Source organism: Marmota monax, unplaced genomic scaffold (genome assembly GCF_021218885.2).
Source record: "Marmota monax isolate L192 unplaced genomic scaffold, Marmota_monax_Labrador192_F-V1.1 WCK01_AAM20220418_F8-fsc00010, whole genome shotgun sequence".
In the NCBI taxonomy this organism is placed as follows: Eukaryota; Metazoa; Chordata; class Mammalia; order Rodentia; family Sciuridae; genus Marmota; species Marmota monax.
Window position 1 is genome coordinate 11,169,492 of NW_026692321.1, and position 26,140 is coordinate 11,195,631.

At 33.1% G+C, this 26,140-nt stretch overlaps 1 protein-coding gene across 1 annotated transcript in view; it reads right to left on the reverse strand.

Moving 5' to 3' along the window:
* Smc6 (structural maintenance of chromosomes 6) overlaps nt 1–26,140 on the reverse strand; it is a 77,794-nt gene that overhangs the window by 1,368 nt on the left and 50,286 nt on the right. Inside the window, exons 18-26 of the mRNA XM_046441302.2 lie at nt 24,581–24,716; nt 23,642–23,722; nt 22,395–22,565; nt 19,029–19,166; nt 17,700–17,845; nt 14,725–14,850; nt 11,520–11,625; nt 3,303–3,455; nt 221–318 (exon numbers count right to left, since the gene is read on the reverse strand). Coding sequence (XP_046297258.1) covers nt 221–318; nt 3,303–3,455; nt 11,520–11,625; nt 14,725–14,850; nt 17,700–17,845; nt 19,029–19,166; nt 22,395–22,565; nt 23,642–23,722; nt 24,581–24,716 — 1,155 coding nt within the window. The remainder of the gene's footprint in view (nt 1–220; nt 319–3,302; nt 3,456–11,519; nt 11,626–14,724; nt 14,851–17,699; nt 17,846–19,028; nt 19,167–22,394; nt 22,566–23,641; nt 23,723–24,580; nt 24,717–26,140) is intronic.

Below are 26,140 nucleotides of genomic sequence, written 5' to 3' on the forward strand. Positions count from 1 at the left end.
TATTTTAATTAGTTATGGAAGGGAGATCACACAAACAAAATTTTAAAGAGCTAAAAAAGGAGAAATTATTCTAAACATCCTGAACCAATACAGGGGTTTTCTCTTCATTGGTCACTTACACATTTGCATTTAAAGGCTAAGATAAATTAAGTTTTCAAAGAAAAAGATTTCTTTCCCCCTTAACATACATATACACCTGCAGAAAGTTTTAAGAAGTTACCTCATGCTTTGAGGGGTAAGCAAGATAAATTGTCTAAAACGCTGGGAATCTGCCATCTTAAGTATCATATCCATTGCAATTCTCCTGTTAACCATATCCTGGAGAACAAAGACAAAGGTTAGGATTGGTACTATATTTTATCCCATTTCTATAAAATCAGCATTCTACTGGCTGATAGAAACTCCCAGATTTACTTTGTCTATGATGCTGAGGAATTTATACCTGGAAAGACAGTATCAGAAACTATTAGGGGAAAATAACTAAATAAATATATCTTCCAGTTTACTCCTATACTAAAAATATTCCTATATAATAGTCAAAATATTTGCATGTATGGCCCCCTAACTCAAATTCAAGTAGCAATTAAAATAATCAGAAAATGTGCAAATGATACAACTAAATGCTAACAGTGTAAATTTAATTAGTTCAGTAATGGTTTAATCACTCAGAATAAAAACAAAAGTGTCTGATCTCATATTTATCAAGTCTCTCAAATTGTCCCTCAATGATTAAGAGATAATATTTTTTAAATGTTTTAAAATCCTTCCTCATTACCTTATATAGCCTGTACAATTATAAACCAATTTGAATTTACAGGTCAATTCCTTGAATCTTTAAAATAAGTTAAAGAGCACATCAATGTATACAAAAAGAATAATGCTTCATTCGAGCTAGAATTTGAAACTAAATGAATAGACCCTGCTTATAATTTGAGTTAAATAGAGAAAAAAAAATCAAAGTATCATTTAATCCCTCACTTAAAAATTCCTGAAAATTGAAAATAGACAAATAAAGGTCTTATTTGACACTATATGTGACAGTATGCATGGTTTAGAACATGGGTTTTGGAATCAAATGGGGCTCCAAGTTTTGCTATATTTTCTAAAAGAGAAAGAAACTGCTCATAATTCCATTTGACATACAATATGGGCAATAAGACTACATAATGACATTTTAGACAAAAACACTGCATGAAAAGAATAATTATCATCTCTGACTTGTAAATTAGCTTGAAGACAATTCTCAAAGGAGTTCCAACCCATCTTTAGCAATTACATAAAAGGAAAAAATTGACAGTGAATAATTATCGAGTACTAACAAATATAAATTCTGATTTGTGAATAATTATTTACTAACTATTTACTATGGGCTAAGCACTAGAAGACATAAACATGATTAAGACATAGATAATCTTAAAAAGGTTACAATCTGGTGGGAGATTCACACATGAAAAGAGGTGACGGTAACAATGAAAAACACTATAGTAATTAATAATATATAACATAAAATTTATGTATCTTCATAATATAAAAATAATATTTTAAGGCAGTGTCAAGGAAACTCTTAGAAGTTCTTTTGAGAGGATATGGTGGTCACAGAAGGTGTCATAAGGGTGATATGTGAGCCAAGTCTTAAAAGATAAGCAGGGTCTGATGCATAGCTAAAGAGGGCACAATAGGCAGAGATGCCATATTTGGAAAATTACAAATAGTTTAGTACATCTGAAAATGCCCACAAATACTACAACGTGAAGGTCTCAAAATTACCCTACAGAATTAAACATACATCCCAAATATAATAATTAACCACTGAGGGGCTTTAAATAGGTGAGATCAGATCTATTTTAGAAAATATAAACCTGCTAAAAAGGTAGAGGACACACAGATGGAGGAGCAAGGCAGAAATCTGGGAGTAGGGACAGGAGGCTCTTATGGCAGGCAAGACAAACAGAGAGGGATGAGAGGCACCAGAATTGTGGTGAGAAGGGAGAAGAGGCAAAGACTAACGCAGCTTCCAGAGGAGCAGAGGGAGGTCAGACTTAGTGTATAAGTAAAAGGAAAGGAAGAGTCATAGATAAACTGCAGGGTTTGAAGCTAGGTGTTAGTGGTGGTAATGACAGTTTGGCACTACACAAGGTAGGGAATTTAGGAAAAGCAAAAGGCTTTCAGAGGAAGACACACAATGTCTCAGACAAACTGCATTTGAGAGACTGGCTGTTTACTAGGTGATAACCAACAGACAGTGGAGCACACAGATCTAGAATGTAAGAGAGATGTCAGGATGAGAGGCTTCTATCTGGTAAGTGTCCATGTGCAGTTAACAGCTTTGGGGATTCTGTGTGAATTCACGCACACTCCTGAGATGGTAGAGAGTAGAAAAGAGGGTAGAGAGTCTAAGAAAATCAATAATAGTGTAACAAGCAAACAAAGAAAACATTTAAGAACACTAGAATTAGGGAAGGCAGCCTAGCAGACTGTAAACAGTAGAATACAGTAAAACCAGGAAGCAGAATGTGCAAGCTGGCAAGATGACACATGCTAAGGGATGGAGGACAGGTCTGTGGTGCCATGTACTTGAAGAAATAGAGTAGGTATAAGCTCATGTAGGATTTCTGTTAAACAAGTTTTCCTGCAGTAGGGCAGCCTAAACCCAGACTACCATGGGCTTAGGAAAGAAGTATTAAAGAGAGTAATTGCCGATTTATCTGGGCCATGTGAGCCCATCACATGCAGGACCTCACTTGAGCCTCACTATAACCCTAGGAAGCATTCATAACTTTTCCATTCATGAAGAAACTGAGCTGCCAAAAACTAAATACCTGGCTTCAACTTAGGTAATCAGTGGCAGAGGCAGGTCTCAAATCCTAGGTTTTTTTTAAGCTCAAAGTCAAATGCTCTTACACCCTTAAAATATATACTTTGCCACAGGACAGCCAACAGCAAATAGTAAAAGCAAGAGTGATGACCTGGTGACAATTTTGTTAGATAATAACAGCCTGAACATATTTCTGAGTTAATGGAAATAAGCTAGGGAAGAAGCTGAAGAAAATTCCATTGGATGGACAGACAGGATGTTCATTCTGGGAGAGAAGAACTGAAATTTGGGACAGGGTCCCTGGATGTACAGCATGATAGCAACGGACAGAACTCCAACTCTAGGGTCCCCCCCCTCCCCACCCCACCACAAAGACTGCTAGTCAGGGCACACTCCTTTCTATTATAAAAAAAATTGAAGCATTTTTTGCTTTCTAAGTATACATTTTAAATTAACAAAAATTACATGATTTAAAATTTAACAGTACCATGTAAACATCAAACTCATCCAGGCATCTGAAAGGTGATTCAGCGATGGACCACAGGGAAAGAATGAAGCAGACTGTTGAGAAAGAACGCTCACCACCAGACAAGGCACGCATATCATTGAAGGCAGCTTTATTTCCCTCTCCAGGCTGAACCTTGAAGAGAACGAGGTGACAAGAAACAAAAACTAAGTGTGGGAAAAGTCAACTCTTTATAACACAGGTAAAGAAAGCAGGGATTTCCAGAATCAGAAGGAAGGAATGTGCAGTTAAAGGGTGGGGGGAAGTGAATGGGAGGGGATGGAAATAAATTGATTTGGTGGTGTGAAAGTACCTATTCTATTCGAAATATTTTATAGTAAAACAGTGAGCTATATAATGGTACTTTTATTTTTTTAACTTTCAAAAGAATCAAATTGGAAACTTTCTCACCGTAACTGAATCTAACACACCAAAATTTCAAAGATTTAATAAAGTTTCAATGTTAAGCCAAACATTTATCAAAATAGAGAATTTAAACTAGTCCTGACACTTTCTGTCTCAAACATTTAAAAGTGCTGAGATAACTTTTTGTTACTGGAATTACACTGACATCTAGTGGTTACACTGCTTTAGAAGTACAATTAATTATTCAGTGTAAAAGGAGACAGGACCTACGAAGATGCTTAAAAAAATGGCCAAGGAATCACAGCAGAAATGGATTAAAATATATATTTAAATAATTCTTTTTTACTGGATAAATCCATAGGAACAATAAAAAAGTAATTAATGAAATTTAAAAAACCTCTTAACACAATTTCCCTATAATATAAAATCCATTAAGAGGGATTCTATTTCATTGTGACAGAATTTCAGATACATATATATCCAAACAAGGTGAAAAAAACAGAGCACTATCCAGTTTATAAAATAGCAGACATTTAGTTGTCAATATGTTCCAATTCACTATTTGAAAAAATGTTGCTCTCAAATAAGCAATCTTTAATATTATAAAAGTTTCAAAAATTTTAAAATTTAAGCATATATTCAATGTTTTTGAGGATATAAGAACTCATTTTTCTTAGGCTTATGCCCAAGAATGGAACTGCTTTAAGAGACTCTTGACAGGTTTTCAAATGAATTCTACAAAATTACACTCCCACCAGCAACATATCAGAGTTCTAAATCCACATCCTTACCAACGCAAGATTTACAGTTTTGTTCATTTCAGTCATCCTAATAGGGGTGGGACAGTAACTTACTGAGGTATAAATTTGTATTTCTTTAATGACTGACAATGCTGAGCACTGTTCCATGTGTTTATTCATTCTTTGGATATCTTAATTTATGAGGTTCCTATTTAAGCTTTTTGATATATAAGTTTTTTCTTAATATTTCTTATTCTTTAAAATTCTCAGTCCTTTATTTTACATATGTAGTGCAAATATCTTCCCTGCTCAGAGCTTCCATTATTACACTTTTAATGTTACTTTTTTGATGGAGTAATTCTTTATTGTAATAAATTGTCAATCTTGATTACTGCTTGTGTCCCACTTTATAAATCTTCATAAAAAACATAAAGATACTCTATTAATTTGACTTAATATGTAACAATTATACATATTTAGGAAGTACAGTGTTATATTTCAAGACATATATACAGAAAGTATTGATCAAGTAAGAGTAATCAACATTTCCATGTTCTTATTTCTTTTGTTTGGAGCCTCTGAAGTCCTCTCTTCCAGATCTTCATAAAATAAAAGATATGTTATAAATTATAGTCACCCTGCTGTGCAGTGAAACACAAGAACTTATACCTTCTGTGTTTAAGAACCCATTATCCTGGGCTGGGATTGTGGCTCAGCGGTAAAGCACTCGTCTAGCATGTTCGAGGCCCTGGGTTAGATCCTCGGCACCACATAAAAATAAATAAAATAAAGGCAAAAAAAAAAAAAAAAAGAACCGATTATCCAACCTTCTATCCCCCCTCTCCCTTGACCTTCTGATCTGCTAGTTAATCACGCCTGGCTCATTTAACTTAACATAATGTCCTCTATTTCCATCTATTTCACTGTTTCAACAGCTGAACTTAAGATATAGCTTAATAATAATACTAGCTTAAGAGTGTGTGTATGTATATATACACATATATATAGATTAAGTATTTTATATATGTGTTTTGCTTATCTATTCACCTACTGATGAGCACTGAGGCTAACTTCATGTTTTGACTAATGTGAACAGGACTTCAATAAACATGGCAGTGTAGCTATCTCTTTAATATTCAAATTTCAGTTCTTTTGGATATCTACCCAGAAGTAGGATTGCTGGGTCATTCAGTCATTCATTAAATTAAGATTCATTTAACTCAAAAATTAAAAATAATTGTTTGAACCGGGTGAGGTGGCACATGCCTGTAATTCCAGCAACTCTGGAGGCTGAGGCAGGAGGATCACAAGTTCAAAGCCAACCTTAGCAAAAGTGAGGCACTAAACAACTCAGTGAGACCCTGTCTCTTAAATACAAAATAGAGCTGGATGTGGTTCAGTCCTCAAGTGCCCCTGAGTTTAATCCCTGGTACCCAGAAGAAAAAAAATTGTTTGAGGAACCTCCATTCTGTTTTCCATATGAGTATACTAATTCACATTGTCACCAAGAATGTATATGAAGACACAGGGGACATCATTTAAAACAATAGTATAGTCGATAATTTTTTGGACAAGACCCCAAAAGCATAGGCAACAAAATAAAAATAGAAAACTGGAATTATATCAAACTAAGAAGCAATTAACAGAGGGAAGAGAGATACCCTGTAAAATGGGAGAAAATATTTGCAAACTGCTCACCTGACAAAGAATTAATACCCAGAATATAAAATAAAAAGTTCAAAAAAACCCCCAAAACCCAACAAAATCCCAATTAAAAAAATGAGTAAGCAATCTGAATAGACTTTTCCCAAAGGAAGAAATAAAAACTGCCAACAAATATACAAAAAAAAGGTATCATTTATATGAAAAAATACCACATCAGTCAATCAGGGAAACTGCGATTATCTGGTTCTAGTTTAAATGGCTATTAAAGATGCAGAGGAAAGAGAAGACATTCTCTTCTTTTAGCTTTACCGTTTTACATTTCACATGTAGGTCTATGATCAAATTTTTTTGTTGTTGTTGTTCCAGGAACTGAACCCAGGAGTGCTAAACCACTGAGTTACCTGCCCAGTGGTTTTATAGTTAATTTTGAAACAGGGTCCATAAGTTGCTCAGGGTCTCTCCAAGCTGCTGAGGCTGGATATGAACTTGCAATTCTCCTGCCTCAGCCTTCCACGTTGCTGGTATTACAGGTATGCACCACCCCACTAGACTCTAAATCTCTAATCACTTTCTGTACTTTACATGAGGTAAAGGGTCAAGGTTTGCTATTTATTTTACCAAAAGTATAACCAACAATTTGAATACAACACAATTCATGAGATGACCACCTTTTCCCCATAGGCCTATAGGGGAGTCTGCCCTTAATTAGGAAACCATGTATGTTTGGCCTATCTCTTTATTCTATTTTGTTGCTATTGTATAGTTTTGTTTTCTATTCTTTAACTTCTATGCTAGATCTTCATTAAATATTCTTTTTTTCTACTTTAGTTTATAATTGGTTTTTCTTTTTCTAGTTTCCTGAGATAAAACTGAGATCATTAATGCTTGGCCTTCCTTTCCCACTAAGGTATTTACAGATATAAATCCCTCTCTTGAGAAATCCTATGGCAGTCTCCCACAGATTTTGATTAATATGTTTTATGTACTTCAAAACAACTCACGATCGAGTAGTTTTGTACAGTGTTCTATAGTAGGCTATTGAGGTTGATTCGGTTAATTACATTATTTAAATCTTGTACTTTGCCTTGGTTCTCTTAACTTTTATGGCTTTTTATTGAACCAGGAATTGAACCCATGGGTGCTTAATCACTGAGCCACACCCCCAGCTCTCTTTTTTTAAGTTGTTGATGGACCTTTATTTTATTTACTTTTTTTTTTTGGAGGTGTTAGGGATTGAACCCAGGGACTTGTGTGCAAGGCAAGCACTCTACAAACTGAGCTATATCCCCAGCCCCTTATTTACTTATTTATATACGGTGCTGAGAATTGAACCCAGTGCCTCACATGTGAGGCAAATGCTCTTCTTCTGCTGAGCTACAGCTCCAGCACTGGTTTGTTTTTTTGTTTTTTTTTGAGAGAGGGTCTTGCAGTTTTTTAGGGCTTTGTTAAGTTGCTGAGGCTGGCTTTCAACCTTCAATCCTCCTGCTTCAGCCTCCCAAGTTGCTGGGATCATGGAATATTTTGAAGTTATCTTACTAGGTATATAAAAATTACAGTATTTTTTAAAGTAATTTTTAATATTGTGAAATGCTTTTTTTTGTCTCTTCTTGTGCAAAACCTATTTTGTTTGCTATTAATATTGCTTTACCTCATTTCTTTTGGCTAATATTGCACCGTTTCCCCCATATTTTACTTAGAATTGTTCTCTATCCCATGTAAGTTAAAATTAAGTGTCTTTTCCTAACAGAAAAAAGTTGGCTCTTACATGCTTCTATCTAGACTAACAATCTTTTCCTTTTAGTTCCATGTACAATTAATGTAATTATTGGTAAATCTAGCTTTAAGTAATTTATCTATTTATTTGTCCCATATCTTCTTTATTCCTCCTCACATTTTGCCCTTATTTGAGTATATTTATTTTCTATTCTTTTATTTGGACTCTATTACGTATTATTTTAACATTCTTCTAGTGGTTGCTCTAGAGATTGTAACACATATCTCTGATGTATTAGTTGATCTTAAATTAGTAATGTTATTACTTTCCAAAATGTAAAGAACCTTACAAAAGCTTAACTCCATATGCTCTTATCCCCCTTTAGTGTTACTGTCACGACACTATCTTGTTGCTGTTTTAGACAGCCAAAGCTATTTTATATCAACCCATAGATGTGCCTTTCTTAGGGATCTCTGTTCCTTCAGAAGTTACATGTTTCCATCTATCACTTTTCTTTCACCTGAAGACATTCTTTAGTAGTACTTCTTGTGGACCAAGTGTGCTGGAGAATTTCTTCAGCTTTTGTCTGAAAACTAAGACATTTCATCCTCATTTTAAATAGATTATTTTGTTAGTTATAGTATTCTAAGTCACAGGGTTTTTTAAAATTTAGAATTTTAAGTCAGACGATATTGTTCTTCCATAAGTCCTGTTAAAAAGTCTGACTTGTTTTATTCTTGCTATGTGGAAAGTAATATTTACTTTTTCTCTTCCTATAATTTTTAATATTATCTCTCTGCTTCTGGTTTTTAGCTACTTGATAGTATACTGTGTGTTTAGGTGAGACTTTCTTTATAGTTATCTAACTTGGTGTTTGCTAGGGTTTCTGAATTTGGGTTAACGTATTTTCTTTGCTTATTCTTAGTTCTATTCTATAGGGACTCCTCTTACACTTATATTAAACCTGTTGATTGTGCCCCGCATATCTCTTAATGTCTGTTCAGTATTCCTTGCTCAGTTTTTATGTTCTTTACTTTAGATATTCCCTCTGACCTCCTTTGAGTTCTGCTAATTTTATCCTTTGTTCTATAGTTGGCTGTTAAATCATTCAATGAATTCTTAATTTCAGAAAATGCATTTTTTTTGCTTTAGAATATCTGTTAATTCTTTCTGTAAACTTCAATGCTATGTTGAAGCTCTGCATTTTTTGTTCATTTTGTTTATTACGAACTCTATTTTCTTTAACCTGTTAATTATAATTAGAAAAATCAATCTGCTCTTTCTTGTAACTTATTATCTGTAAGTCTTTCTATTTTCCACTTTAAAAAAACTGTATCAGTCACATTTCCATGCTTCTTCATTTATCTGGTAACTCTTACAGCTTTGAGGTGTAAAATACTGATGGGCATATTTAAAATAAACAATTTGATTAAATTTTAGCAAATACACACATCTATGAAACCACAACTGAAGATAAAGAATATATTCATCCTTTCCAAAGGATGTATTTCCTTTTGCTCCTTTGTAATATGTATCCTGTTTTACTACTCTCTTTTAAGGTCTCTATACCAGTATCCTGCTGTCTTTATTACTGTAGCTAATAGAAAGTTTTAAAGACCTTTACTTTTGTTCTTCCTTTTCAAAGTTGTTTTGGCTATTTTAAGTCCTTTGCATTTCCATGTACAAATCAGCTTATCAATATCTACAAAAAGCATGCTGATATTCTGATAGAAATTGTGTAGAATCTATAGATCAACTTGGGGAGAACTGAAACCTTGATACTGAAGTCTTGATCCATGAACACCATATTTCTCTTTGGTTTCCATTTTATAGGTCTTGCTTACTTTTGGTCAGATTTTTATCTAAGTTTTATCTTTTGATGCTATTATAAATGGTATTAGTAAAATTTCAATTTCTGGGGCTGGGGATTTAGCTCATAGCTCAGTTGGTAGATGTTTGCCTTGCATGCACAAGGCTCTGAGTTCAATTCCCAGCACCACCAAAAGAAAAAGAAAATTCAATTTCTGATCATTTGTTGCTAGTATATAGAAATACAATTCATTCTGTCTGTATATTGATTGTGCCTCCAACTTTGGTAGTTAGTTGCACTTACTAGTTCTAGTGGATTTTCTGCAGATTCCATCAGATTTCTGACACAGATGATCATATTATTTGTGAATAAAGAAAATCTGACTTCTTCTTTTCTAATGCATGTCTTTTAGTTCTTTTTCTTGACTTTTAGCCTTGGTCAAAACCTCTACTACAATGTTGAACAGATATGGTGAGCACAGATACACTTGCCTTCTTCCTAACCACAGGATGTAGCTTGATATTCTGTGTAAAACAATAATAGAGGCTCCAGATGATATAATATTCCACCAAAGAGTAGACGTATCCTTTTATTAGGTCAGAGGCATGGTAAGGCACGGTAAGGCTGGGAGACAGCTGGGTCAGTTTACTTTAGGCAGGCTCTCCTATCCCTTGAAATTCCAAGTTAACTGTTGCTTCTATGTAGCTTTCCAACGTCTTCAAAAACAAATTTTTGTTATTTCCCTGGCTTTTTTGTAGTGTGCAGTGAAAGCAATGAGCTGTCATGATGTATCACTTCTCTACCCAGAGTACAATTCCTCACAATACTTTTATATTTCTATCTTTAATGATGGGATCTCTTAAAAACAAATGGTAGGATCCACATATCAAAATGCAATATAACTTCTCATTCTTCTGGTTGTACGTGATGTAGAATCACACTGGTTGTGTAGTCATATACGCACATAGGGTAATAATGTTCGATTCATTCTACTAGCCTACCACCATATCCCTTCTCTTTCCTTCACTCCCCGCTGCTTAATAAAAAATAATTTAGGTATGATGTGTCAAAATGCATTCTACTGTCATGTATAACTAATTAAAACAAAATTTTAAAAAATGGTAGGTGAGAAGCTACCAATGATTCTTCAGTGGAAATTTAAATAAAGAAAGAGTAAAAATTAACTTCCTAATTTGGTTAAAATGCAGAGGTTCCAAATGACAAAGATGTTCCAAACACATAACATATCTTCTAAGTATTCAAATGAAGGGATAAAATTTATGGTACTAAGAGTAATAAACTATTTGAAAAATTTTCCCCAGATTAGAGTAGTTGTTCTTGAACTGACTATACAATTTTTATTGCCATATCCCCATACCCCACCTTTAATACATATACCTATGAATGAATCCATAGCCACAGAACCCACAAAGTTGAATGTGCTTTGTGTATTCAAAAGAGGCCAGAGCTAGGAACTACTTCAGAAGTAAATAATGCAAAGACAATTACATGAAGCAGAACCTTCTTGGTTTCCAACGAAGTAACTAGAGACTATGGACTTTACACAATGTCTCATATAATTTAAAATGCTGTGTAAAATTTTTTAAAAGAAACTAATGAAGTAGAAAGACAAGATAGTCACTTGTCAATGAAAATAAAGTTCGTAATTATCTGCCTAAGAAAATAATGTGCTTGTCTGGGGGAAAAAAAAGCAAAACTAAGTTAGCAGCTTTATTCAGTAAAATACATTTAATTTTTATCACAATAGAAAAAAGATTATCCTTAACTTAGAAATACATTCTTCTGTTTTCCAAAGACAATACCTTAAAGCTCATGAATGTTTAATCAAAAGAAAAGCAGCTAACTTTCCTAATGATCAGGATCCAACAAATTAAGATACTTACTGATATAGTAAGAGTTTCATTCTTATGGTCAAAATTCATTTTTCCACAATAAGCTCGCTGAGATAGTAAGTTGTCAAAGTACAATTTGCATCGTAAAGTCAAACACCTTAAAATGAAGAAATTGAGCAAATTAAAAAGAGGAAAAAGATATATAGAACTATATTTTCAGCATGATTTAAACAAAGAGAAATACACCAAAATGTTAATCTTGGTTGTCCTTTTAATAGGTGAGTTTTAGGTGGTTTCTTTCCTCCTGTGTTTTATACTCATTTGTGTTTCCACAGATTTAAGCAAAGAGAAATACATCAAAATGCTGACATAGGTTGTCCTTTTAGTAGGTGAGTTTTAGGTGGTTTCTTTCCTTCTGTGTTTTTATATTCATTTGTGTTTCCACATTTTAATCAGTCCATTTACTTTTATAATAAACATCTATGTAATGAAGATGTCATCCTACATTTAATATACCCCATTATACAAAAGTTAGTTCATATGAATGTCAATCATTTGACTAATTTATGGAGACATTATTACCCTAACACATCAGACACAATTATTGTCCTTAAAAGAATTAAGCTCTAGAGGGGTTGGTTAACAGATTAAACTATAGATTTGCCTATTTCCTCCCAACTTCACAGTATCAAAAAGGGTCAGGGCAATCTCTTTATTGCTATAATAATGCTTTATACAATGCCTGGCACAACACAAACTCTGATTCCTTCTCTATATAGTAGGTGACAACGTACTATAAGGAAGAACTTTCCTTCTTTAATTTCTTATTTACATATCTACCTTTTTTATTTAGCAGGTTGGAATTAGAAATTATTATTTTACTCATTGATTTATTTTACCCATACCACTCCTTACTGTCCTTATTTTGATCCTCACCTTTGTCTCAGATTTTGCCAATGAAAGCCCCTTCAAATTGGCTCCTATGTCGTTAAATTTATTCTCTCTCTCTCTCTCTCTCTCTCTCTCACACACACACACACATGATTTTAAATGCTTTCTTTCCTTTCTAGCACAGTAAGAGGTTCTCTTGTACCTTCCCTGCCTAGGTCTGTAACTAGGCATTTTTCCATGAAACCCTGATTTTTTTTAGCACAGAACGGTATTTAGAAAATAAGGTCTAGGTAGTAACTGGCTTTTTTTTTTTTTTTTTTTAACTATCTTTACTCATTGATTAGTGTAAGGTTTATTTCTTCAGAATAACTTGATTGTTTTTCCTTTTCCATCCTATTCCTTCCCTAAACTGCTTAACTTCCCATACAAGGAAATACTGACAATTTGCATTTTCTTTTGCTACCACAGCAACCACTACTAGTTGGTTTTCAGAATTCCCTGTTCACTTTTTTTCTTGCAGTTATAATATGTATTCTTCAATTGCTTCCACTTACAGGATGTCTACAGACTATTGTCATGAAATGACAAGGTTATCCACAAACAACTTAGAAAATTTTGATAATTTTTATTCTCCTCCTAAGACTAGGTAAACAATATCAATCATGTCATCAAGGTAATAAACCATAACAGCAATACTTTCTAAAAATAAATGTAAATGTAAATTTCTGGATAATGATATAAAAATAAAATACTCCACCTGGAAACACATAGGTAGTAATAGAGATTGGGTTTAGACTTTTGTCTAAAACTAACAACCTAGATAAAATATATGAAACAATAGTTTTCAGACTCTGAATACCAGATAGCACAGGCAGCTAGAGTCAAAAATAATCTCTGAAAGACACAAACTGATTAAGCCCTGTGAATATCCCAAACTCCTACTCACTGAAAGAGTAAAGCCTGGTATCTTCTTGTTAGGAGACAGAGCTGGGAGTCTGGGGAACAGAGGACTAGAGAGGAGAGGATGGCTCACAGGGAGAACTACAGAGATCTACCATGGTTTTGCTCCAGTCGTGGGTTGATTACTATCAGTGCACAGGTGTGAAGACACTAGTGACCCTGGGAAAAGAAAGCAGAAGCATCCTGGCTTCCACAGAGCCAGGAAGAGTTCATGTTCCCACTAGCAGGAGTGAATAACCTCATAATTCACAAGACAGAGTATTCAGAAAGAGTACTGCCTTGAGGTATTAACCTCAATTAAAGGTTGCATTTAGTCCCACCTTTATTAAAAGCAGCCCCAATGGGATAAAAATCCCATTTAATTCAAGTTTTAATAATACATCTATAAAATGAAAAACACAATTATGAATAATGCCAACACAAAAGAAATGATAAATGTCTCGTGTGATGGATATGTTAATTGCCCTAATCAGATCATTACACATTGTCTACATAAATTAAAATGTCACACTATAACCTATAAAAATATATTACTATTGTGTAAATTAAAGAAAACTGAAAATACACTTTGAAACTAACATATGTTAAGAAATATAATCAATTATATTTTTCTTTAGGGGTTTATCTAAATTTCTCCATAAGTAATACAGCTAGATATATTTTTATTTATTTTATGACCTTAAGATTATAGAATTTTGGATATAAAGATAGTTAAAAAGCATGTTACTGAGGCAATGCCACTGAGAGAAATAAGTGGGAGGACTAGGGCTGCCTTGGATCCAAATATATCCAGAGTCATTCCTCCCTATTAACTGTCCTCTTGTTTAATTCTGCCATCTGTGACATTAGCTGGAGTCCATCCATTGCTATGAATCTGTGTGCATGCATCTCTGAATATGTTGTTCATATCCATATTTATTTATTCAACCAATGTATACCAAGTGCCTACTATATTTGGACACAGTTGACACTGAAGAAACAAAAATGAATTAGAGTTTCTGCATTTACAGAACTATGTCATTCTAGTAGACCATGGTAAATCAAATGGGATACTGCCTTAGCAGGCCCCACCAAACTCTTGTATCCTCTTAAGACCAAACCATGTCCAACAGTGAAATAAGCTGTTTCAGAACCAATGAGTTCTCATTCAAAGAACCTATTCAAGCAATGAAAGTCATCTAAGAGTGAAGGATACCTAGCACAGTTGGATAACTTGCTTGCTATTAAAGGTTCCTTCAAATCAGAATTCTTTGATTACAGAATCCTAAATGACAAGTACTATTTCTGTTACAAATGAATCACGTAACGTTCTTTTAACTTAATTTTATTATCTATAAAGCATAATGTGAAAAAAGAAAACACAAATATGTAATATATGCAAGTAATATTTTTTAAATATACTCACCTTCTAAACTGTTGATATGTTTTGTATCTATGAGTCATTATTTCTTCTAGTAATTTAATAAATCTTTTTAAAGTCCTTACTTTATTATCCAGATCAAGGTATGTTTCTCTTGCTTCCTGGTACTGCCTATTTTATGAACAAAACATTAAGTAAGTAACCATCATTCACAAGAAAAGTAAATAAATCTCAAAAGCATTTAGCTGGGAGAATTAGGAAGGCAGAAAGTATGGTGAGTACAAAGCAGCAGCTTATCTCCTAATTCCCAGTCAAAAGACACCTCTAGAATGAACAGGTTCCATACAACGAATGTTTTACACTGAATAAGAATTCAAGCTACAAAGAAAGTAGAATACGAGGAGCATACAGGTGGCAGGTCTCAGAGATATCAGCAAATACACACCTTCTCAAAGTGAAGGAGTCACCGGAAAGAAGAGTTTCTTTGGGGAAAAAATGAGGGGCTCAGGGAGGATGGATACAATTCAAAGCACATGTACATGTATGGAAAGATCATAGTCAAAACCCACTAATTTGCATAATTAATGTGCTTTAGTTATTATAATATAAAAAAAAGATCAGTGGAAAAAAAATGTTTCCCTTAGTGACAGATGTCAACAAGGGAACAGAAGAACAAAGGGCAATATTAAATCTCTCTACCCTGAACAAGATAAGATCAAAGAGTCAGAGAAGGAAGGCATGGCTACTCAGAAATGCTATTAGAGAAGGCAGTACTGACAGCCTGATACTGCAATAAGAAAGACATAGATCCTAACTACGTATAAAAGGCAACCCTGGCCTAGGCTCCCACAGTTACTCTTCACAGCCTTCAAATAACCAGTCCAGGTAAATTCAACTGATTGAAAAATGAGTTACAAAAAAATATATAGACAGAGATATTTATGGGAAAAAAAAGGCTGTAAAAGTACAGCAAAATTCTATAAACAACAATAACAAAAACTTACTATAACAATACTACCATAAGACAGATAAAAATTTTAATTAAACACTGTAAATTAAAGGGAAAAATGATATAAGTGCTGGCAGGAGAGAATACCTCCTCAAAGCAGAAATAAAATACCTGAAGGGCTGGGGTTGTAGCTCAGTGGTGGAGTACTTGCCTGGCATGTGTGAGGCACTGGGTTCAATTCTCAGCACCATATATAAATAAATAAAAATAAAAGGCCCATTGACAGCTTAAAAAAATTAAAAAAAAAAAAACTCAAAATATCACAAACAAAATGGTTTGCCAAAATGATAAAGACAAAAATATCTAAAATTTGTATAACTGAAGACCTCAAAACAATAAAAAACATTCAAAAGATAAAGGAAAATCTAAAAGACTTAAATTTACACAATGCATACAGAAAAGGAAAAGCAATCACAGAATCTTACATTCCAGACAAACTGCAGGGCTTTAAGGAAAAGTGCAATCATAAATAAGATACTCAAGAGAAAGTCAAAGCCAAAGAATTTACATTATACAAAATTATCCTTTAAGATATAAAAGCTAGAGGAAAATTCTTATGAATCTGCAAAAACAGGCGATACTCATATGTGCCATTTTGTAGGAAACAGAACAACTTTTCAAATGGATGCATTTGAAAAACAAAAAATCCATTCCTCACACTAAACACAAGAATAAACTCCAAATAGAGCAAAAATCTAAATATTAAAAAAAAGAATATATGTAAGTTATAAAAATACATAGGTGGATGCTTCCATAATTTAGATGTAGAGAAAGGCTTTTAAAATATTTGACACCAAGCTAGGAGCGGTGCCGCAAGCCTGTAATCCCAGTGACTTAAGAGGCTGAAGAGAATCCCTAAGTTCCAAGCTACCCTCAGCAACTTATTGAGGCATTGTTTCAAAATAAAAAATAAAAAGTGCTGGGGATATGGCTTAGTTAACACTTATGGTTAAGTGTTCCTGGGTTCACTCTGATAACAAAAAAGTAAAATAAAATTACACCAAATCCAGATACAATAAAATAATAACAAAATGAACTAAATGATCTTTTTATGGCAATAAAAAAAAAAAAAGAAACCATCCCAATTTAAAAAACTCAAAGACAAATGATGAACTGAGAAAAATACTAGCAACACATAGCTAGTATTTCTCATCCATATTATCTAAATATGCTCTTAAAATTTAAGGGAAAAAGATTTTTAAAATGCTTAAAAAAGTGGGAAAGAACAGATAAATCAAGGTATAAAAATAGTTTTTAAATATATGAAAAATATTTTGATTTTATTCATAATGATGGAGTGTGATTAAAACTACATAAACATACTATTTTTTAGTCAAAGGTCAGGAAAACAACTTATAAACTTTATATATATTCTGTTGGCAAGGTCGCAGGAAAGCATCCTCCCATGCAATGTTGGCGCAAATGCAAAAATAGTTCCCAACCTACGGAGGGGATTTAGTGACATCTGACAAATTGCTCCTGTTTTCTCAATCTTTTTTTTTTTTTTTAACATGAGAAGTGTTTCATGGTGTAACAGCTGCAATTTTCTGTAATTTAACCATTCTTCAACAGTTGCACACTATTTTTAATTTTCCGGTGTTAATAAATAATATAATAAACATCTAAACACAAACTTTGTTCTATTTTATACTTTGTTATAGCAACAAAATAACTTGGCTCTGTTGAAATTTCAACATTTAGACACACGTTGCTTAAATGCTTCTTTTAAAGACAGTAATAATAACTAATATACATCTTTCCTACCTATTTTGTTTACTAAGGATTATCTCACTAGTTCAGGGTTGGGGTATAGCTCAGTGGCAAAGCATAGCATGCATGAGGTCCCAGAATCCATTTCCTAGTCTACACCCACACACAAACTAGTTCAGCTACAACTATATGCCTTAGCAACACTTCATCCAAAAATGAAAGACCTATAAACATTTTTTTAATGTCTTGATAATATGTCTGGATTATATAATAAACCAGAAAAGCTATCAACCACTCTTACCTCATTATTTCCTCTCGATCTCCATGACTAGCATGTTCTGCCTGTATCTTTTGTCTTAATCGATTAATTTCCTTGTCTAGAATTGATGCAGACTTTTTTACTTCTATTCTCTCTGGGCAGATCTGTCTTGCTTGTGACATTTTCTCCTAAGAATACAGGAGTTTAACATCTTTTTATTGTTTTGTTTTTGAGACAGGATCTCATTGTGTTGCCTGAACAAGCTGGGATTGAACTCATGATCTTCCTGCCTGGGCCTCTTTTGTAGCTGGGATTATAGGTATGTGCAATTAAACTAAACTTCAGTATATTTAACATTCTTCTTTTATAAGATAATTCATTATACCATTTTTGCCAAAATATGAAAAATAAAATTCTGAACTTACGTTCAATATTTGTATTTTAATTACATTTAATATCAACGTTATATAAGTAAACTTGATATTAAGGACATAGTTCAGAGCTGTTATAAATCTTCAAGAGAATATTACAGGGCTGGGGTTGTAGCTCAGAGGTAGAGCACTCGCCTAGCACTGGGTTCGATCCTCAGAACCACATAAGTAAAATAAAGACATTGTGTTCACCTATAACTAATAACAACAACAAAAAAAAAAACAGAGTATTACATTCACTATATATAAACTTAAAAGAGCAATGACAAAAAGTCAGCACCCAAGGACCTGAGGTCTGACACAACTTTCCATGTGCTTTACGATGCAATCTGAACACCAATGGTATTAAAAGCACACACACCAAAAGACCCTATTATTTGTAAATAATGCAAAAATAAGAAGAACTTTTACATACAACACTTATTTTATACTCAAAACCTTCTCTATTACAAGTACAAATAGGGAAATGATTAAATTGTTTTCCTTAAGATTATAAAAGCAAAACTGGAATCCATCTAGTTACAAGACTAGCTTCAATTTATTCCCTAAAGTCAAGGTTGCTGCTTAGTTGTCAACAAGTGTGACTGACAGGAGCTAAAGTGGAGCCCAACCCACACCCCAGAGTCTCAAATGAAGGGGTGCCTTTTTCTGATAGTATGCTGGCCAAGTAGGCAGCTATATTAGCCAGGTGAGTGCCATTTTATCAGCCATGTATACTGCTATGGGATAGAAGGAGTCTTGTCTATTCAGTCCTCACACTTTGAGGGTCCCTAAGCCTCTTCTTGTGGTGATTCATCCAAACACCTGTTAATCTATAAAAGACAGAAATTCAACATTTGTCTGTTTTCAGAAACATGACATTAAAGAAAATACACTTTAATAATCATGAGTAAGGCTACAATAAAAAGATAAACATGAAATTTAAAAAGTTATGGTTAACCTCCAGCTCCTTTACTTTCATGTCCAGTTCTCGTTTCTTTTTATTTAAGGTATCCAAGTGTTCTTTTTGTTTTTCTTCATAATGCCGCTTCCCTCGTTTTTGATTATCCACTTCAGCATCAGCAAGGTTTAATTCATCCTGTTTGAATAAAAACAAAACAATCTATAAAGATTACTTTTAAAAAATTTTCCAGTCCAGATATAAAATTAACAACTCAGTAAAATGGGTAGGATTATGCTGCATGAAGAATAAAGGATTAAGAGTTTATGTTCACAACATGTCTGAAGTAAGGTGTTTCCCAAAATTAAGAAATCACTTTATATCCAATTTTTTATAAGAAGTCTCCATACGTTATGATACATTCAATTATATTTTTTGTAAATAAGGTAGTTTATAGAGAATCATTTGCCTTAAAAAAACTTAAAATAATGTAAATGCTGGATACAGTGGTGCCCTCTTAATTTGTGGGGATATATTCCAAAACCCCATGGACATTAATTAACCTTATATTGCTATGTTTTTACTACACACTAGGCACAAGAGATTAATAACAAAAGAATAATTATAACAATATACATAATGTCAATGTGGTCTCTTTCTTGAGTCAATACAAGTAGTATTTTGGACTGCAGTTGACCAGGGTAACTGAAACCAAAGTAAGTGAAATTGTGGTTTAGTGGGGACTAGTGAAAATAATCCTAGAAAATGCACAAACTACAGTAATAGAAATGAAATGGTGGCTATCTAAATATAAGGGTCAGGAAACAGGGAGGGAGAGATTAAAAAGGAACATAAGAAACTTAAGGGCATGAAAGATTATGTCCTTTTTTCTGATTGTGGGGAAAGTTTCACAGGTTTATAGATGTCAAAACTTACCAAATTGTACATTTACATATGTGTATTTATTGTACATCAGTTATCTCAATAAAATGACTTTTTAAAGGCTACTGATAAGAACCACCAAATAAATTTTAGTTAGTTTAATCAGTTCACTTGTATGTATACTTCAGCTGATATTGGTCAAATATACCATAATCATCATGTTTAGCATCAAGAATCATAGCTATACAGAGACAGAAATAAACAATCCCAAAGGATATCATAAAAGAAAACAGATATTCAGAAAAGGAAATAACTATCCACATCAGAAATCAAGAGACCCTCCTACAGACAATGTATGTTCACAGGCTGAATGCAGATGCCATTTCCTGTACAAAGGATTTAATTTATAACAAAAGCACTATGTTCGCAAGTGTACATCAAAATAACTAACTGTTCAAAGTGTGTGTGTGTGTGTAGGGGGGCAGTCCCTAGGCTAAGACTTCAATGACTACATATTTAAGTACAGCACTCTACATCTGTACTACCCCTCATCATAAAATGAAAATCCTAATCGCAAAAAGATGATTATATCTGGAAGGTGCTAATATATTGTGATGGAATATTCTGAGGAATCACATTATTTTATTACCTAAATCCTCTTGGTCAGACTGTTCTTGACAGCTAGTGTGTCCTGACATAGAGAAGGAAAAAGTCTCCTGGCTAATTACATGCAAGTTTACTGAAGGACCCACCTCCTACCTTCAATGATCTGCAGCCAAGGTTAAGAGCTAAGATCAAGAATTCTTATTGCCTTCTGCCCAGTTTCTGCTCTTGAACTTATTTAAGGACTACTCCTAGATCCAAGAACTGCTTTAACCTAGAAATCCCTAAAAGAACAGAATACAGCTGGGGTATGTAACCCTGTGATGGAGTGCTTGCCTAGCAGAAATGAGGTCCTCAGTTTCATCCCTAGCATTGCAAAAAAACAAACACAAAACAAGACAACACACAGAAAAATAGCTATTCCTCATCATTTCTCATTTTTACTTTACCTGAAACAAATAATTTACATGCTAAGTTTGCTCTTTTCTGTATTGAGTACATCATTTTGATTAAGTAACCCTATTTTAATTATCTATGGGTATAATGTTCAATTTTTCTTTTTAAAATAATTTCACTGTTAACTCTGGAGTCCTGAATTAATTTAACTTTTCCTAATATTGAAATTCTTTTTTTTTTTTTTTTTTTCTTTTTACTGGTACTGGGGATTGAACCCAGGGCCTTGTGCATGTGAGGCAAGGACTTTACCAACTGAGCTACATCCCCAGTCCCTATTATTGAAATTCTTAATGTTTACTTATTCTATTTATTTTCTTTTAAAAACTAAGCTTATATTATTCTCTATTCTTAAATATTTAGTCTTTTTAATTCTTGCTTCTTATAGTAACTATTTTCTCATTTATCTTTCTCAATATTATTTTGAATATTTTTCTTTCTTTCTACTCTGCAGTTAAATTTTATAATCCTCTTCACTCATTTATCAGCCTCCTTTCTCTTTTTATTCTTCTCAGCCTAAAAAGAAAGAAGTTCAGTCTCCTTAGGTTATAGAGGCAGGTAGGAATCCCAGTTAAACATAAGACAGCTGCAGGAAAACCACCAACACCACAGGGAAGAGCTGTTCTGGGCAGTTCTCCTCCAACTCCCTCACATCTTTTCTCAATTCTCCAAATTACGTTCCTAAAATTTTCAATGAAGACAAGTAAAGTTCCTATACTGTAAATTCTTTTAAATTTTAAAAATATCTAAATACATTTTGATTCAAGGGGCAATTTCCCTGAAAATTAGGGTGATATCAATATAAATTTCTCCCTTAAAAATACATTATTATCTCTTCTCAGAGTCTCATAAATCAAATTTGAGGTTCTGAAATGAGTTATTCATAAATATAATGACAATAAGCTACTTGAGAACTAAGCTATTTAGCAAGATGGAAACTTTACTTGTTAAATACTTACATTTCCTTAAATGTAGTCTCAAAGAGCTTATGCTAAAAACAAAAAATTAACTGACTTTAGCCTGGTATGTACTGATATGCTGATAAACAGGAGTTGGGTAGGACTTTATTTCAATTTGTGTTTTACAGCAATTAATCCATTATTAAAGGAAAGGAGCGACAAAAGAGCAGGTGAGCACAAGTAACGGTATAAATGTGTAAAATGTCCCTAACTTTTGGTCCTGGAAAAAAAAATATATCACAAAATAAAGAGGCAACAAAAGCAATAATTGTGGGGAGGAAATAGAGAGAAATCTAGTGGTTTATTCTCCTACAGGCAAAGGTGTTTTATAGTAATTGAAAAATGATGACAATCTGGTTCCTACCACTTATAACATGTGTTTATGTTTATACAATAAATTATATATATTCATAATCTGGTTATATTTACATTTAATCAATAATTCTGACAGGGTAATATCCATAAGAACACTTTGGATATAAAACTAAAACATAAAGTATAGAACAAATAGGATAACAGTGATAAATACCTTAAGTGGATCTGCTAGCTCTGACAGCTGATTAATTTTTAGTTTAATTGCATCATACTTGTTTTCTGCTTCTACTTTAAGACTTTTATGATGTTCCAAATTTTCTTTTTGTTGCTCCATGTTTTTCTCAACCATTTTCATTTTTATTTTATTTTCTTGAGCTTCATCTTCCTGATAACATTTAAAGATTACAGAGTTAATAGACTTTTATCAAACAGGGGGGAAAAAAAAGAAACAATTCTGTGAGAAGAAACTACAGACTATAGACAAATCGTATCAAAGATAAACACATGAGAATTTTTTCATATCCTTAATGGTAAATTAGAAAGTAAAAAAAAAAAAAAGAAGTTCAAAAATAAGAAGGAAAGATATTTAGTAGATAAGTCAAATGATATTCTGCTTGAGATCATAATCAAAAGGACTAACTTTTGTCTACTAACCTTTTTTTAAAAAGGGTGTACATATAAATATATTTACCTTATGCCACACAATGTGTTAGGTGTTACCAAACTGAAGACATAGTCCATGCCTTCATGAAATTTAATCTATCAATAAAAGGTATTAAAAGCAGAAAAATAAAAAGTGGAAACATTTCTAGTAAAAAGCCATAGCAAGTGCCATGAGAATGAAGTTCTGTCAGCATGGGACTTTGCTGCTTTGTTCACTGCTTATTTTTCAACATTTAATATCCTGCCAGATAGGCAGACAGACACTTGACAAACAGTGGCTATTTTTTAACAAGATGCAAAATTTATCTTACTGTTTACTGCAGCTCAGAAAAAAATAAGCTGAATGTCATAAATGGATGCTGGAACAAGATAAATACAGAATAACGAATACATGGAGAATTAAAATGGGAGCCATTAACTTAGGAAAAAAGAAAACAATGAAGGAAAGGCAGAGAGAAAATATGACTGACTCAAAGGTGGTATTGCCATCTCTGTCCACTTGTACTGATGCTGTTTAACTGAGAGTGCCTAAATGGGCCACTGTACAGAAGCATAATTAAGTTTGTGATGAAGTTTTTATTTCATGTAGCAGAAGACAAAATCAACTATGCATAAAAGTTATCTACACAAAACATGCCTGAAGTTCAGTTAGTTTCTAACATAATTATGAGTGGAGATATCAATCATAAAAAGTAGCTTTAACTGAAGGATTAAAAAAAAGCTGAGATTTGATGGCCATTAACCTATATGACAATTTTATTGATTAACATTATATTCAACTGAAGAGATGAATTTTACCAAGGTTGCAATATCTACAGACTGGTGTTCTTCTATATTCTCAAGTTCCCGAATTTCGGAAATACTTTTTCTTATTTTCATCTGAAAGGAAAGCATTCAGAATTTAATAACATAAGAAGAAGAAGAGGAAGAGGAAGAAGGAAGAGAGAAAACACTTGGAAAAGATAATGAATGCATTAATCCATAAAGCTATATGACCCAGAAAGATCCCATAATTGACAAAAGGGGTACCTTAGTAATAAACAAACCAAAGGAAGTTAGAAAGAAATAAATTCTTCCATCATCATTCTCATTGCTAATCCGTTCCCACACACAATAAACATAAAATTAATCCATCTTAGAATTTTAAAATGATGACATTTTTGAGTACACTAAGTATTTTTCTGAAACACACAAACTCTCAATTACTCTAACCTAGTGATTCTCAAACTAAGATTCAAGTAACCCTCAGGCATCCCCAGACCCTTTAAGAAAGTCTTCATGGTCAAAATTACTTTCATAAAAACACTAAAGCATAATTTATCACTCTTATGAGCATTTTCTCATAATTGTACAGATGGCTGTGATTTATAATATCACAAGGGTCTGAATGCAAAAATTGACATAAATCAAGTGAATTTTATAAAAACAGACATTAGAAATTACAAAAATCTAAAAATGCCAATCTTCTCACTAAATCTTTTTGGTTTTGAAGAATATATTTTTCATATTATTTTAAATTCATTATTAAATATTCTTAGTTTTACACTTAGCCAAAAATTTTACTTTAATTTTTAAAGGTATAAAAGTTGATAGATATAATCCACATAAATGAAAGCTCATTTAAGAATGTAAGGGCTTGGGGGCCAAAGCGTTTAAGAACTACTTGAAGTGACAAAATTCCAAAATAAACTTTAAAGTGTTAAAATGAGAAAAACAAAATTATGTTTTGCTTTTTACCTTTAACTCTTTATAATGTAGTTGGCATCTTTTAAGAAGATCTTCATTGTGTTGAGTATCCTTTTCAAGGGCAGATAGATGCTGCTGAAGATTTACTATCTGGGCCTTCTTATTTTCAACCTCATTTTCCAAGTCACTTGATCAAGAGAAGATGAAAAAGTACTTTCAATCTATTTCTCAATATAATAAATATTTTAGATTGTTACAGAAAAGCTTATTTGTAATAACTTGTTTACAAAATCCTCTTCCACTAAACCAGTTTATAATTTGAACAAATTATTAATAAAATACAAATCTATTATAACAGAAATGTGATTATCTCCTAAACTGGAGTCAAGTTTTACTTATTTCCTTAACAATATGTCTCACATGTGCTATGAATGTGTGCACAGTAATAGGAAGAGGTAGAAACAGAATTAAGACATGATTCCTCAAAAGCAATAAAACCAGGAAAAAACTGTCACACGAAAATGTAAATGTGAGAGTACTAGTACTACATATCCATAGAACTATGGAAACACAAAAGTGTGTGTGAGAGAAGAGACAACTTTATTGCATTCTTTAAAGCTTTTATAAGCTCTGTCAACTAGGGGAGAATTAAACAACAACAACAACAAAAAATACACAAAGGCAGAGTGATGAAAACGGATGTAACAGCTCAACATTTTCAGTTTGTGGGAAAAAAGAAATATGCCAAGAATGCATAAGGAGGCAACAGAGTCAAGTGGCTTTGGAAGCAATCTTTCCCTGCCTGACTGATCCAATCTTCTGTCTGAAACCTGTGTGCCTAGAGACAGAAAACCATCTTTGCAGTTATGAACAACTTTTTCCTGGTTGAGAGAGTTGGCCGAATTACACTGAAATGCATATTTTCCCACATTTTAATACCTCTGAAATTTGAAACAATTTTTCAGTCCATGCTTCAATATCACCAGCCCTTTGTTCCTTTCAGTTGCTAGGTAAAACAGTACATAAACTATATACTGGTATATAAAATTCTACCTTGGTACAATTTCAAATTAAAAGAAAACTCACTAAATGTCAGCCGAATAAATGATGAATGATAAAAATGGAGCCAGATGCAAAGCTTTAATATGGCTCCTAAGCATCTAATATAAAATATTTACTTCATCATAAACAAATCTACATCATTATTAACTAACAGATATTTTGCTAAAACCAAAATTTACTAAGTAAACAAATATGGAACCTTGAGACTAAACAAAAAATAAAAACAAAATGATCAAAGACTAATGTTATACAATGTTCTGAGCATCAGCAAAAATTCAAGAAACCAACATAACTCATTCAAAAAACTGCTGAATATGACAATTTCATTCTTTCTAGATAGGACTAATTATTACCATTTTTGTACAGTGCTGCTCTTTAGTTTTTAATTCAGTCTTACGTGGAGAAAGAACATTTGCTACCTACTGAAAGATATACTAAACCCAAGCTACGTATGTGAGTTGTATGTGTGGGACCAGCACGCTCCCTGAGTATGTACCTCATTCCCAATTCCTACTCTGCTTTGTCTCTTTCCACAGCAGATAACCATCT